Source organism: Lichenostomus cassidix, chromosome 8, assembly GCF_008360975.1.
Source record: "Lichenostomus cassidix isolate B80296 chromosome 8, HeHo_3.0, whole genome shotgun sequence".
NCBI classification, from domain to species: domain Eukaryota; kingdom Metazoa; phylum Chordata; class Aves; order Passeriformes; family Meliphagidae; genus Lichenostomus; species Lichenostomus cassidix.
In genome coordinates, this window is record NC_139489.1 from 18,900,107 (window position 1) to 18,915,975 (window position 15,869).

General features: G+C 37.1%; 1 protein-coding gene and 1 long non-coding RNA gene across 7 annotated transcripts in view; one reads left to right on the plus strand and one right to left on the minus strand.

Annotated features, from left to right (window-relative positions):
* Positions 1-15,869, minus strand: part of COL11A1 (collagen type XI alpha 1 chain) — a 157,735-nt gene that overhangs the window by 11,763 nt on the left and 130,103 nt on the right. For all 6 annotated transcript variants that reach the window (XM_085068224.1, XM_085068223.1, XM_085068221.1 and 3 more), the window contains 10 exons: positions 15,620-15,673; positions 14,779-14,886; positions 14,249-14,302; positions 13,244-13,297; positions 13,092-13,145; positions 6,651-6,704; positions 6,249-6,356; positions 6,006-6,059; positions 5,667-5,720; positions 5,099-5,152 (listed from right to left, as the gene is read on the minus strand). In XM_085068224.1, coding sequence (XP_084924350.1) covers positions 5,099-5,152; positions 5,667-5,720; positions 6,006-6,059; positions 6,249-6,356; positions 6,651-6,704; positions 13,092-13,145; positions 13,244-13,297; positions 14,249-14,302; positions 14,779-14,886; positions 15,620-15,673 — 648 coding nt within the window. The remainder of the gene's footprint in view (positions 1-5,098; positions 5,153-5,666; positions 5,721-6,005; positions 6,060-6,248; positions 6,357-6,650; positions 6,705-13,091; positions 13,146-13,243; positions 13,298-14,248; positions 14,303-14,778; positions 14,887-15,619; positions 15,674-15,869) is intronic.
* LOC146433988 (uncharacterized) lies at positions 6,410-9,062 on the plus strand. Its single transcript, XR_014853775.1, has 2 exons — positions 6,410-6,472; positions 6,508-9,062. It is a non-coding gene; the product is annotated as an uncharacterized LOC146433988 (long non-coding RNA).

The following is a 15,869-nucleotide window of genomic DNA, read 5'->3' on the forward strand; positions in this document are numbered from 1 at the left end:
AAATTCTGAAAGTGCAATTTTCACCATATTAATAAGTAGTAAATGCTTAAAAAATAACATTAAATTTATTTCTTTTACACTTCATTAACAGGATAAAAACACCAACCCATCATATCAGCTTTTTCCCCCTATAAAATTTTCCAGCTTTTTAGAATATCTGAAAGAATATGCACTGCCTAACACATCTGACATGATGAGGTTTAAACCAAAGAATTAGCTTGAAAAAAAAAACCCAAAACAGGATGTAAAAGGAAAAGGACCATATTAATTTATATGTACAATAACAATTTTAAACTTGCTTTGCATTGACTTCTATCTCTTCACTGTAGTTTATCCACTGATTCCAAAAAGGTCTGTCATTCTACAGTGCACAGAGTGGCAAATACTTTATTCTGTAAGTCAGGGATGGGCTCAGTAAGTGGCCTGATTACATTTGGACAGCCAAAAATTGACATATTGTCCACAAAATATGAAAGTCAAAAATAAAAAGACATTTTTTGCCTCCAAAACATCAAGGGCTGATTTTTAGGTCAGGTAATTAATATTCATAGCTTCAGTTATGAACAGAAGCAGTGTCTAGAATCTAATGTACTCTTCTGAAAATGGTTCTCTTCTATGCTTAGCTTAGAAAAGATGCACTCAAGATAATGGACCAACTGTTCTCCTACAAGGTTAATTTTTAGCAAGGGAAATGTCTTTATTACAAGTAGCTATTTCTTGCCAACAAAGGAGCAGCTTAAATGTAGCAAAATTAAAGAAAAGTGACCATCAAATGCTGTGATTTTGTGAATCTATATAAGACTCATCTGTTCATTAATGTAACAAGCAGTTTGTTATGTAGAAATGTTAAAACAAAAAAAGTTCTAAAGAACAGCAACTAGAAAAATTCAATCACTTCCATTTATTTGCTGCTTTTTTATTTCATAACAACATATAGCAAAACAATGCAGGTTCCCTAAAGGTAAAGCACCAGAACACAATTTTAATTTTACAGATAACAACTGTACTTCCAGTCAAGCATCTGGCTGTTTGCTTTGTGAGTTCAGGGCTGTAGACCAATGTTTGACCTAAAGCCATTTTTTGTACTAGAGCTGAATTTAACCCAGACTTTTTATAGCCTGATATATTTCACTACGCACTACTACTGGCACATACTGTGGGCTACTCCACCAGTTTTAATTCCTGGAAATTTATATTCATTTTATAACTATTTACATAGAAGTATATTAAGATCATTCATTTGCTTCTAAAATTAAGCTTTCTCCAGGGTGACACTGAACATCTTGCAGCACTGTATGAACCTTTTGGCCAAGAGGTAGTTCAGACTTTACATTAAAGATAATGCCAAATGAATTGAATTACCCACAGTGGACTTTCACCATTTGTTGTGCGTATCAACAGGTTTTAATCTTTGGTATTTTTAAGAGCTGTAAGTGGTAAAAGTTTTATTTCTTCAAATTACAGAGAAGCTTAAAAGCCCTGGGCTAAATGCTGACTCTGTAAAACTAGAGCAAAAATTTAAGTCCCTGCTGTTCCAATAATAAATAATAATGTCTGATGCATGTACCCCTTTGTGTAGGTTGTAATTCATTGGGTGGATCACAGTTTGCAATGATAACAAGAAAAATCAACAGGTACATAAATAAATTCAGAAACATTTCAGAGACATGACTTTGTTTTCTTACATGACTTAATTTACATGCCCATTATCTTTACTCCTTGATAATTCCTTGCATTGAAGTTCCCATATGGATTATAATCCACCCTGTCTAAGAAACTGGAAAGGGTTGAATGTGGGTATTTTGTATTTGAGAAATACGGTCTCTGCATAATCTAGAAATGCAGCTGCAGCATGAATTAATTAGCAGGGCTAGAGCCTCTGTGATGGCTCCAATACAAATGCAGTGAGTGATGAGTGCTAAGCACAGGGAGTGTTCATTATCAAACAGAGCCAAGGCTGCTCCAGGCACAGAGCTGCTGCAGAAGCTGCTCCTTCATACAGGCTGCCATGGCTGGCCTGGCACGGGTGGGGCTTCTGCAGAGACTAACTGCTGATTATTATTTATCTTACCTTCCTACAGTGGCAGTGGTGGAGAGGCTGGTAAATTTGAACTGACAGAAAGGATCTCAATAACAGTAATTTTACATTAAAGCACGATTCTCCCCCTCATCAGCCCAGCTACCGTGGTGATTTTTATGATCATTGCACTATAATTTTGGACAGACTGCCTGATACATTTTATGAACAAAGAAGACAAAAAGTCATGCAGAAACAAACTCGATCTCAGTTTTTGTTATGTGAACCTATTGAATATTTTTCTCTGCTCTTCCATATGTCATTAAAATAATTTAAATTGTTGTTTATAGCTGTCAGTCATCTGACTTAGAGCATGATTTCCAGCACAGAAATCCATTACCACATTTCATCATCCTGTTGAGACAGGAATGTGGCATATTGTTAGGTGTTCTGTGCATTTGCAATCAAGAGAGAAAATCAGCTTAATTCTTAAGTGGTGAGTGCACCCTGCTGAGGCAGCATCATGCTGTAGCCAAAATGGAAAAAAATCTCCTTCACAGAAACACTTTGTTTTTTCCTAAGTTATTCAACACTGTATTTAAAGGCAACAAACCAAATAAACTTCTGCCTTGCAAAATTACGAGACTGGCTTTGCTTCAGTATTGACATCCCTTCTTTCAATGGAAGCAGACTATCGGATCTCCAGTTGAGAACAAAAATGTATCTTAGCCTTGCTTTTTAAATTCTAGTATTTTTGGTAGATATATGGGGCTTTATGTGTTTGTGATGTAGACATCTAATTGTTGCTCCCAGAGAAAGCAGCCCAGCAGCAGATCCCAGAGCCTAGAGCCTGGCACACTGAAGGGCTTGGGAGGAACACAGGCAGGGAGTACTGTCTGTGCTGATTTGTATTGATTGCATATTGAAGTTAAGGAAGAATACTCTCTGATGGTGTCTTTTCCTCATGCTATTTTTAACATTTTTCAGATAGAAATCTATGAATTTAAACTAGAGATGTTACCCAGTACTGTATGACAAACCAAATAGAAGTCCCCAAAAAAAGAGCAAGGGATTAAGTTCTGGAAAAACAATAATAATGTAACTGTAGAGTGGTTTAGTCTGTACCTCTGTTTCTAGATAAGCAGCCACAATTACTACCATTACTTGCACCTTAATTACACTGATGTATAAAGCCTTCTGAGCATGCATTTTCCTGGTCTGGTACATGCACAGATCATTTAAGAATTCAGTATCTGTAAAGTAATAGCTATTATATATCGAAAAATTTTAAAAAAATCACTTTGAAAGACTTCATCAATTACTAAGTCACAAATTTCACCCTTTGTAGATTATGGTTTTGGCTTACAAATTTCTTCGATACAATGGAAAAACTACTTATGTCCATGTTTTTCACCAGAATTTGCTTCCCAGGGAGAGCTGGGGAAACTTTGTAACTGGCAATACTAAACTGAGATGGCTCAAAACTCTGACTCCTGGTACTAAACATCATTTCAGCAGACTGGGCAGTAAAAATGTGTTCAGGTCAGTTCCAAAATAGAATGGAAGAGGGGAATGAAAATTAATAACAAAATAAATAAGGAGACTACTGTTGAGGATTTCAAGAGACTTTAATTAAAAGTATGAATTTTGAGCTCTGCCAGCTTGTTATTTCAGAGACAGAAAAACAAAAAATGGGGTGAAATATTGCTTTCTAGTAGTGTAGCCAGAGCTGTACCTCATAGACAGCAATATTACTTCTGAAATGGTATGTCCTTCTCAATTCAAATGAAAATACTTTTGTTAGGGCTTTTTCTTGAAATTTATTCTATCATACAAGTGATGAAAACTAATGAAAAGCATTTTTTTCAGCTAAGTATGAAACTTTAGTCTTTCACTCTTTCTTGCTAGTGTAACATCAATATAATATAGATTCCCTACAAGCTTGAAACATTCTGGTACTCAAGTAATGTGGAATCAGAGTCTACAAAATGTTTTCTTCAAAATTCACAAATGGGACTGCATTGCAATATTTAGCCATACATTTTCCCTAAATTGGAAATATGTCAAACCACAGGTATCGTGGATTTGTATTCTGAAATTGGATTCTTTTTTTGTCTAGGTACAATCAGATAGAAACTAGCTCACCTCTGACGAGTGAGCTATTGCTTTCCTGTATAATAAAGTCAGAAGTTTTGATTTGATGTTGAGCAAACATACTAATATTCAATCGAGCCATATTTCAGCTCTAGTGATAAAGTTGTTAATGCTACCTTAATAATTTACAGTATTATAAATATTTTGCATGTTGGTGGAGCAAATAGATGATTGTGTAAAATAGATAAAATCAATCAGGCATGTCAGTTCACTCAAGTCCATTAAATAAAGCAATTTAACATATTTTGTTAAACAATTCTCAGCTTAACATTTAATGATGCCACTTCTCCTGTTTTTTAAAGTGTAAAAACTGCATCTAATTGCTCTCTGAAGCAGACCTAAGGGTAGATGCATCCACTACAGTTCTGTGACTGTAACATTATTTACTGGGTTTGATTAGCTGTATTTGTAAAGTCTGTGAACCTTCAAAGGCTTTAGAAATAATGGAACAGCTTCGTAAGTTACAGAAATATCTGCCTGTTAATTTTGTATGTAGAAGGGATGACACAATTTTGCACAAAAGCTGCATTGAAATTATTTCAAAGGCTAAGGACACCAAAACAGACACGTTCTTCCTGCTCCCTGATAGCAGTCATGTGCCTAAAGATGATGTCTGGTATTACTGTCGTAACAACTCCTCTTAGCAGACTAATTCAGTAGACACTGAATTCCTGGGTGAAAAGAGAAAGCACCTTTATAGACAAGCAATATATTCTTGCCTATGTATTTTTGTTCTTATATTCCATGTTAGTCATGTTAAAGAGCTTTCTCTGCTGTTTCTATTTTTTCTTTCCTCAGATTTCATTACTTAAAAGAAATGACAATCATCATATATGAATGTCACAGCATGGAACAAGTTGCTGAAATTCCCTAGGACATGATGTCTCAGAAAGAGAAGTGCACAAGAGAACATGAGATATTCCTTACTCTTTTCCCAGGAGGACCAGGTGGGCCAGCTTCACCTGAAGGACCTGGTGGACCCTGCAACAGACAGTTATAAACTCAGCAGTAATAAAGATTGAAACTCTTGTCTTCATTAAATACCACAGACATCTGCCATGTGTTAGCTCTTTTCAATGGACAGAAGCTACAGAAATAGAAGAACTTTGATGCTTAATATGGGTATTGCTCAGATACTGCTTAAGATCTTGGCTTACTTTCATCAGGTCAGCTAATGAAGATTATTTGGCTGCAGCATTTCTTTCTTATGCTCAGAGCTGCTCTATTTTTAGTACTCCTCAGCAGCTCCTGCACAAATCCTTTAACACATCACTACTTCCAAAAGAAATTGAGCTCTTGCTCAATTGTGTTACTATAATATGGGCAGCTCTACCTCTGCAAGGAAATAGTTATTTTTCAGTATAATAGAAAAAGCATCCACTTTGAAAATATTTTTAAGAGTGTGACTGCGTAGAAACTACTGATTTGGCAATGGATACTTTCTTATCATCAGGGAGAAAATGCAGGTGAAATAAGATGAGGAGAAAAGTCTTACAGGTTGACCAGGATCACCATCTTCACCCTTCTCTCCACCAACACCATCCTGGCCCTACAGAATTCAAGGAAAATAAAATTAAAAATTCAGCTAATTTAACTCACTAAGTTTAATATAGGAATGTAAGAGCCCTATTTTTCTACAGAGCATTTTCCCAAGGACATTAGTTTTCAAAACTTCGTAAAAATTTCTGAACATTTTTGAGCCTTATGAACTATGTGAACAGAAAAGCAATGTCTTAGAGGCAAGTCTCATCACCAGACAAGAAAGAGGCAGGGTCAACTGGAATTAAGTGCAAACTAAGACTAGGACCTAAAACTGTTTTTAAGGTATACTTACAGCTGGACCAGGTTCCCCAGGGGGCCCAGGATCTCCAGGAAAACCAACTGGGCCCTAGATAAATCAGGAAAAAAAGCAAGGAATGTGTCATCCATTGACAAGCAGGTAGCACTCATCACAAATCTTTTCTGAAGCATATAATGAATGCAGTGCAGATGTAGAAAATGCTACAGGGTTCTGTATGCAGCACAACTTCAGCAATGCTTCACAGTGGTTTGGGTTAGAATTATGAAGCTCACTTACTGGGTTACCCTTAGGCCCATCATCACCTGGAGGTCCTTTAGCACCTGGTGGTCCGGCTGCTCCAGGTGGACCAGCTTCACCTTTCTCTCCCCTTTCACCTTTTGGACCCTGCAGAAAACACATGAACACGTGGAAGTTGAATGGCCAAAAAAAAAGGGAAGTCTCCATCCTCTGCTAGTACAAGATGTGGCTATGATTATATGGAAACAAATTGCATTTTAAAGGTGTAAGTTGTTCCCTGAAAAGTTGCATTTTAAAGGTGTAAGTTCTTCCCTGAAAAGTCACAGAAAGCAGACACAAGTACACCAGTAATCTGAGGAAATGCTTTCAAAAGCAAGGACTACCAGATACCTTACTTCAGCATAATAAATGTTAATGCTAAGACAACAACAAAATACTCACAGATGTTCCAGATTCTCCAGGAGGTCCAGGGTTACCAGCTTCTCCAGGCTCACCCTATAGATGCACAAGAATAAATTTATGAGTCATTAGGGAGAATATTTCTATGAATTTACTTCTATTATTACATATTCTTCCCATGCTTTTTATGCAAATGGCTTATAAGAACTGGAGGTTTTTTTGGTCTACCTGGAGGGGGCTGAGTTACATATATGGTTTTGCAGAACTGCAGTCTGAAATTTGAGAGATAATACATCAAAATAATATTTTCTTGAGCCAGGGAGACTAAACTTCCCTTTGGGCTTTGGATGATCTTCCCCTTTATTATCCCATATACTGCAGATTTCCTGTTTGTGATTATTGCTATAGCTACTGTTAGAATGAGAAAAACATATATAGAGAAAAACCTAAGGACAAAATAATAGCATCCGTTAGAAAAACTTTCTCCACAGGCTACAGAGGTGTATGCTATGTATTTACCAGTGATGGAATTTATTTAGTAAAGCAGATGGCTTTCAGGATGACACTATAAGAAAAGAAAATCTGTGCCAGTCAAAGATTGTGCACTATTAAGTGAACATTTAAGATAATTCAGTCTCTTTCTGAGCTAATACACAGTATTATCTAAAATTTCAAATTTTCATTTTAAAGTTTAGTTATGACCAATTATTTTCTAGCTCAGTGGTCTGATACATAAACTTTTATAGAAAACTCATCCATTAGTAGAATATTCAGTTATTAGCATCACAGAGACACAAATCTGTGGAAGGATAACAGAATAAGAGATTTTCATGGAGTACTTAGATAAGAATTTATCCTAAGGACTTTTTAATCCAATATCTAATGGGGGGAATTTTTCCCACCAAATATATTCTTTCTGCAAACCAAATGAATGTTACCAATAATTACAACTATGAACAAAATTAGTTTAGTGCTGAAAATGCATTTTACCCAATCATCTGCTGAATTCACAGAATTGGAATAAATTTGTGTAACCCGTGTGACCTGCACACCCCTCTTCAATTTATGACAATTCAGTTAATACATCATGCATGTCTGTCATTTCCATGTGGTCAATATAAAACTCTAAATCATAAAATACAACTTTCAAACAAATCTTATGGTGTAGATACTGACTTTTTTTTTTTTCCCCACAGAAGCTCACAGCAGCATGATAACCTCACTGGGACCAGAATTTGGCCCAATGCAAATATTTCATTAGATTGAAGAAAAAAGATTTCAGTACCCCTCAACTGAATTCCAGACTAGGATAATTAATAGATAACCAACATTTTAGGAGCAATATTAAAATGTCCTTTAAAAAGCACATTATTAAAGGGTGAATGTGCCTTTAGAAACTCTGATATATTTTATTAGCTACACTTACATTTGTTGTAATCTCAAAAGTTAATGATCCCTTTTAGTGTTTAATATTCATTTACTTCTGTGATACAGCATTCATTTTAAAAGAAAAACCATAGTGGATACTGCAGGTCAATAAGCATTATGTATGTTTTCTAGGAAAATTCATAATCTTCATTTCCTTATTCTCTGCACAGCTTTTACTGAGTCTACAGCATCATTAGCATTGGGTTTTTGTCCATGCCTACTATCAATCAAATGAGATTTTTGTAGCAACAGAGAATGAAGTCTGGCATCAGCAAAAATATGTTATTCAAGTTAGTAGCCATACTGTATCTAAGAGAGTACTCTGTATAGACCCTTTCCAAAGGCCAGCCCATTGCAGGACCAACTGAGTGAGTGGCACAGGAGCACCAACTGTGCTCAGTCTCTCCTGACAAGCACTTGTCCAGTGTAATCCCCTTGTCAGCCTCTCAGAGAGCTGCCTTTCTGCCAATGAGATTGTAATTTATGATGATCCACGTTTGATTTTTAATACAATTCTTACACTTCCTGTGACAAACACATCTTCATTTGATGATACCATGCAACACTGAGCTTCCTCTGCCCTACACCTGTGAGCAGCAGGGAGCACTGGGGGTGGCTGCTCCAGCACACACCGTGACGTTGGCTGGAGCAGGCAGCCCTGATGAGCTCTGTGCACAGCGGCTCCCCAGCAAGCAGCTGTGTGGAAAACTGAGAAATTGGAAGGGCTAGAAAATGTCAAGATGTTCCCCTTAAAGGGCATCTGTGAAAGATGAGACTAGTTAAAGTTTCATCTCACATTAATATTTCTGTATCATTGCTCTACTCAAAAATGTGCCTCTTCCGTCTATGTAGTCCCTGTTTTACCTGACAGTGATTTTTATATTCCAAGTATTAGGTACTATGAAATGCTGTATTTGGTTTAGATAACTGTTAAGGGAGTTAAACAATGTTTTGATAGAGAAGATTGTAGCTGATATATATTTACAGAGTGCATATTTATAGCAACTAAAAACCATGTAATCCACAGCTATTGTTGGCCCTTTTCTTTCTTTTTGTTTTTAATAACAATGGCATTTATTCAGAATCTGATGCACCTTCTCCATGGAAAATATTTCATGTTCTGTTGGGAAACAGATTTTATGATCTAATAATAGATTTATTCCACCTCTGGGGATTTTTTTTCTCTTTTGTTACCAGATCAGTTCTTTTGAAAGTTAATGTGGTCTTTCTCAGGCAAAGCCTTATTCTGACAGAATTTCAGCAAGCAAAGACAGACATCTTAAACTACAAAGTGTCATGTCATTGTGCAGACACGCCTTGTTCTGAAATCCTCCTTGGATTAAGCAAGAAAAATGGTTTCTACCAAGCTAGGAAAAGTTGTTTAAAAGCCAAAATTTAAAAAACATTTTTAAAAAAGCTTTAAAGGTTTAAAAACCGTTGTTTTCCTCATGATCAGTTCTAGAGAACTGTCCATACAAAGCACAGAGATAGTGGATGGAAGGCTGCCACCTTTTGGTTAAATTCCGGGACATGGTGTTTCATTTTGTAACAATGAGAGGCAAGTTTGCAACTGACTGGGTTGTGAAAAGTTACAGTTTTGCTCCTTTTTGCCATTCTCACAAAACAGGAAAAAAAAGAGAGAAATTTTAACTCTTTAGAAGAGAATTCCTTTTGCATAGGTCTGCATATGTGTTATATACAATGGCTCTGTGGAGAACTAAATTTAATTGAAATTCTAAAGCTGTTTTCTGGGAGGGCTCATGTTTACAAGCATGTTGGAGAGATGGAGAAGGATGAGAAATCACAGTCAGTAGGTCACATAAAACTATTAAAAGTGATTTTTTAGGATGGATATTCAGGTAGCCTAAACTGTCACAGACATGTCTTGATTAGGTACTTAGCAGTGTCTGCATATACATGTGTGGAAAAATGATATGAACACATAAAATTATCAAAATTATCAAACATTTTTCTAAACTTAGAGCCAGGACACTCAATTGATTTTGTCCTCTCACTTCTATCTGCAATATAAATCAATGAGAACTATTGATTTCACTTTTTTATTGTGTTGGACTCCTTATTAGTGTACTACTTTGAGAAGTATTTTAGAATAATAAAATAGGAAGAAATGTAAACCCAGATGAATATAGAGGTTTTCTAACATGAGACTTTTTCATACAGTAAGCCAGATTTGAACTCTGAGAGGCTACAGAAAGAATGCTTAGGTTCTGCAGACATTGGGTTTGCATTGCTCTCTAACTCTGATGGTTTATAACGTGCTGTGGAAAGGAGAAAGGGTAGAAGAACAGCACAGTACTGAGTGCAGTTACCACAAATTAACCTAAATTAGAAAGGCAAATTTATTTCATTGGGTTTTGTGGAAGTGTGAGGTTACTTGATCTCTTTCCCCTCTGTTGTAAATTCCTATGTTAGATAAAATGTCTAAGGCATGGTTTTAAAAAGTCATGACAACTTCCTGGGTATTTAGAATATCTGCATGTTAGGTCTTTGATAACAAATTAGAGATAAGCATGTGTTGGCTCATTTTGGGTTTCCATTTTTCATAATTAAAAGCACAAGAAAATGACTGCTCTCAGTGTGGCTGCTGGATTGAAGTGCTTCTGCTGAGTGTAAGGCTCGAGACTTGCAGGCCCTCCGTGGAGGTTACAGCATGAATAATGCAAGGCTACAGGAACATTTGCAGTGCTGATGCCTTTGAACATTCAGACCCTTGTGTGTAGAGCAGGGCAAACAACAAGCTAGTTAAAAATGCATGGCACTAAGTGTGACAAAAATTGTTTATCTCTGCCAGAAGATAAGGGGGCTTTGAAACCCCTGCATTAATGAACAAGTATCTCCTGGTCTAACCATTCAAATATGAAAGTGAGCAAACCTAATTCTCTCCTCAACAGTGACAGGGATGATGCCAAAATCTTTTTCTACATTCTACAATTATTGCATTAAATTATCTGTTGTATGGTATGTCTTTCCTGCACTGGGTGCAGAGGCCAAAGCATGCTGACATAATAGGAAAAACATTGGAGAAAAAATGTGTGGGAACAAAAGAAAAATAAAAAATGCATGTTTTGTTTAAAAGCATGAACTGTCCTCCCACTGCCGGAACTCCCCTGACAAAACAACTCTTGATGATTACTAGGCTTGAAAAACTCATTAAATGGAACTGAAATTAAGAAGGAAGATATCCTAACAAGGAAAAATCCTGGCATGTACTAAAACTTGAGGAGGAGGGAGGAGAGTAATTAGAATCAATAAAAACTTCCAAAATAATACATTTGGAAGCTTCTCTTTGTGAGTGCAGAGAATATGGGAAATAAGCTAGAGGAAATAAAAATGACAACCAAGAGATAAAGAGTCTGAATTTCATGTTCTTGAATTAAATGTCGTGGCCAAATCATCACAAATACTGATTGTAAATCCCACAGATGAGTCGCAGGGAGAAACAAAGGAGTAAGGAGTTCAATATAAGCCAATGTTTTTACAAAATGACTGGAATATAATTTGATCATGAGACAGTGAAAATTAAAGAGGTGACTGAAACCAACGGCAAAATTCCCATCAAGTTCAATGGGCCACAATATTATATAAGGTGGGTTGTTTTAAAGGACTGAAAATAATTGGGTGCTACCCTGGATGTTCTCATAATTAACATTTTCCTCAGCACCCTAGTGGTCACAGGAAAATTTTTTCTTCCCACAGTGCCCATTATTTTCTGTATTCCACTGACATACAGACTCTCTTTTCCCAGTAACTTTTTATTTCTATCAACTCTTTGATTGTGTCACGTTTCTGGCACTCTTCCCAGAGAGAAAAAAAACAAATCCTGCAGCTCTTCATGAGGCCAAGATCTTTTTAAAAATAGGCTGGATGAACAATGTCAGAAGCTTGGGACATTAGAAAGAATATCCTTGTTAATAATGCAGCCAAGCAGGAGGGCATTGTGTTTTGTGTATCTTGTGCAATTTTGGGGAGAAAAGATTGAAAACACCAGAAGCTGCTCCCAAGAGCAGAACCAAGAGCAGAACCAGAGCAGAAGCTGCTCCCAAGAGGTGAGTTAATGCTCAGAGCCACATCCTAAGAAAAAAGGACTGCAATGAAGCACTGTCAGGTTGACACAATGACATCTGTTTGGGCTTCATACTCTCTGGTCTCAAAACACAACAAGGGAGACAAAGTAGGATATTTTTCCATCAAACCAAATATTATGTTATATTATTCTAGTATACGCTTCACCACATCCCAGAGCACTGGTAAGGGATTTAGTTGATGGGCATGTAGAAAAATATCAGGGAACACCTGAGGATTCTTTTAGAAGACTAGTTTTGTTAGAAAAAGGGAAATCTTGCTTCATGTTCTGAAAAGTTAACAATATGGAAAGCTTTCTGAACAACTACCAATCATGACATTCCTAGAGATGTCTTTTCTAGGATTCATTGATGTAGGTGTTTCTTTGAATATATGTGATACTCTGTGGCAAATAATTAAATACTCAGGAGCAATCTATACAGTTTCTTAATAAGCTATTTTTATAGTGGCCTGGAATATATTTCTATTTTGTTTCCTCCATCTTATGCTCTACTCAAAATCTTCTTTCCAATTCCAAAGTTTAAGAAAAAAATAATGTTAAATCTGTAACATTACAACAAAAGGCTTTTAGGCCTACATAGGTGATGTGGTTGAGGTCATGTAACTTGATAAAATAAACATAAACAAGCATTTTAAGACTCTCTTTTGAAATTTTTGCTTGCTCAGCACTATATAATAGTTTACTCTTGCTTCAAATAAATCACAGGAAAAAAGCCCTTCTATCCATGCGTATATCATCTTTCCTTTAAGAAAAAGGAAGATACATCTGGCATGTTCCTTGGGTAAAATATGAAAATAAAAATACCCAAACAGACTGACTCCGTATCCTGGCAGAAAATTTTGTGAATAGAGAACTGAAAATAGCAATTAAAATAATTTTAAAGAATGAATGTCAAATAGCATTCCTATTCCAATGTTTTCTCTTTCTAGGAGGTTTTCATCTATACTCACCTTTTCCCCAACACCTCCAACAGAGCCGACTGAGCCTGGTGGGCCTTGAGGACCCTACAGTGATAAAAGATATTTGTTATCCTAAATGTAGTTATCCAAAATAGAGTGCTTATTACTGAATTAGGAAGAGAAGAAAATAGGTCGATTCTTACATCAGCTCCATTAGGACCCTGGGGACCTCTTGGACCTGGTGGGCCAGGTGGACCCTGCATCAAAGAGACAATTTGATACCACAGAATCATAGAACAGATATAATATAGTTACAGTCATAAAGAGTAATTCCAGTGGGATTTCTGACAATGAAAAATAATATACTCAATCTGCGGAGGGCTTTTAATCTTGGCTGTGCAACAGAAACAGCAGGGTCAGATTGCTGCCCATTGGATGAGTTCACAAGGTGACAGGAGATGCAGGCTATGTTACACAGTGCCTGAGCTGGAAATGATCTGATGTTTAGGACTCCTGAGGACTGGTTTCCTACATGGACTTTCCCTCCAGGTTACCTGCATGCCCATCCCACTGTGCAAAGCCCCTGGGCCAGCTCCTGTGCCTGTCACAGCCCTGTGGCAGCACCGCACCATGGGGCCTAGATGGGCAAGGATGAAGCATCCACACTTGGCACAAGGTGCTGGAGGCAAACGTACAGAGCAGAGAGCTTGCATTGCAGGCAGGAGCAGCCCACAAGGCATTTTGTCAACAGGAGAAACTGCTGGAAAATGCATCACCCAGGGAGAGTAAACAGAGCCACACAGTGTTCACTGTCCTTTGGCCTGCAAGTAGCTGAAGGTGAATGTTAATTACAATGTCCTGAACCTCAGAAAAGCATCTCCAGACTCTCTGGTGCAGTGATATCTACTTTCCCTCTTTCTTTCTGAACCTGATTGCCACTGTCCTGTCTCAGACACACAGAACATCTGCTCTGCTATCTATTTTTCAGAGTATTTTCTTATGTTACATAAATCTTGAGATTAATGATGAGGGGATAGATGTGGGAAAGCAAAGTAAATCCCAGAGAGAGTTTATGTAACAAAATGTTTCATACTCAGTCACCAAATTCAGCAGCATCTTATCAAATGGTGACCTACAGGGTAAAGACAATAATAATATATGGAGAATATTTATGTCCTTCAGAGTGACTGAAGAGGAAGAAGTCTTACCATTGGGCCCACATCACCATTTTCACCTTTTTCACCTGGTGGGCCAGGCAGACCCTGAAAAACAGAGAGGAGAATACTATTAGTTGGGTACCTGGAATGATTAGCTATAAATCAACATGAAACAATACAAATCAGATCTACATGTTAAACTTGTAAAATTGGGAGGGGGCAGGATGATGGAACAAGAAAAAGAAAAAGACATATTTGCATTAAAATGAAAAGAAAGGGAAGGGAGTCTTTGATATTACAGTAAATGTATAGGTAGTCCTAGGATGCTTAAACTAGGTGACACAAAAAATCTTTTGGGGAAAAAACAAAAACAAACAAAAAAAAAAATCACACAGAGAAATGCTAAAGTGAATGACTTTAAAAACACTACTAGGATTATCCAGAGCTCAGGTGGTCTGGGTAATTTGACTTGTGCTATGTCATACATACATACCTACATGCATACATACATATATGTACATATATTTAAAGTGAAAATAAGGATTCTTACAGATGGAAGGTAAAATAATAAAGGAATTTACCTGCAAGCCAATAGGGCCTGGAGGGCCAGGGAAGCCTCGAGGACCTTCATCACCTTTTTGCCCAAACATCCCTTGCTGACCTCTTGGGCCTGGCTCTCCATCACCTCCCTGTTTGGAAACAATGAAGAGCCAAACTATCACAGGTCTGATAACAACAACAGGAAAAGCTCCATGAAAATGACTGGAAAACAACTATGAGAGAGCTCAGAATCACACCAAGTGTCTTTAGAAATGCATGTTCACCATCTTGGCTGAATGAAATCTGTTATACAAGCAGAATACCAGCACATGCTCTGGTTTAATACAAGTCAAATTAATTGCTGCATGTCTCACAAAAATTTTCTCTGAATTCCCCCTCTCTTTCACATCTGCATAAACATTCTTCACATCTTCCTTCTCCTTGCAGAATGATAACTAAGTTATATTGCACATAATTCTAGCATACAGTCCTTCTAATATTCAGGATAAAAGAATTCAGAGTTTTATTTGAAATAAAAGTAAGAATCAATTCACTTGGTATCAGATGGATTTTAAAAAGAGATACTCTCTTTTAACTGCATCTGTACTGAGCTGTCATACACACCACCAAACAAGTTCACTGAAATGATGGCCCCCATTCACTATTTACAGTATTTAATTTTCATTAATTTTGTCAAATTGTTGCCCTGCTGTAAATCTGCCATGCAGGCTTGTTTATGATAATGAACTGCATGTAAGTGAACAATGACAGAACTGTTAGTGGTGTTTTGAAATATATTCCTGAGTAAGGAGCAAACAGTTCCAAGGACTCAGGATCAGCTGAGTTCTGCAAGGTTGGGATGGCTCTGAAAGAGCTACTTACAGCAATACCCGGGGCACCAACAGGACCCTGGAGACCTGGTGGACCTGGAGGACCCTGCAACAAACACACATCCAACAGGACAAGTTAGTGATTGTGACATCTGCAATGAGAATAAAAGCAAATACAGACAGAAGGGAAAACCCTACTTGCACGATCACAATCAAGCAAGCATTTCCACATTTCTCCACAGAGGATATAGCATTATTCATAAGTCCTTTCCATTCAGGACAAACAATGACTAATAGTTTAT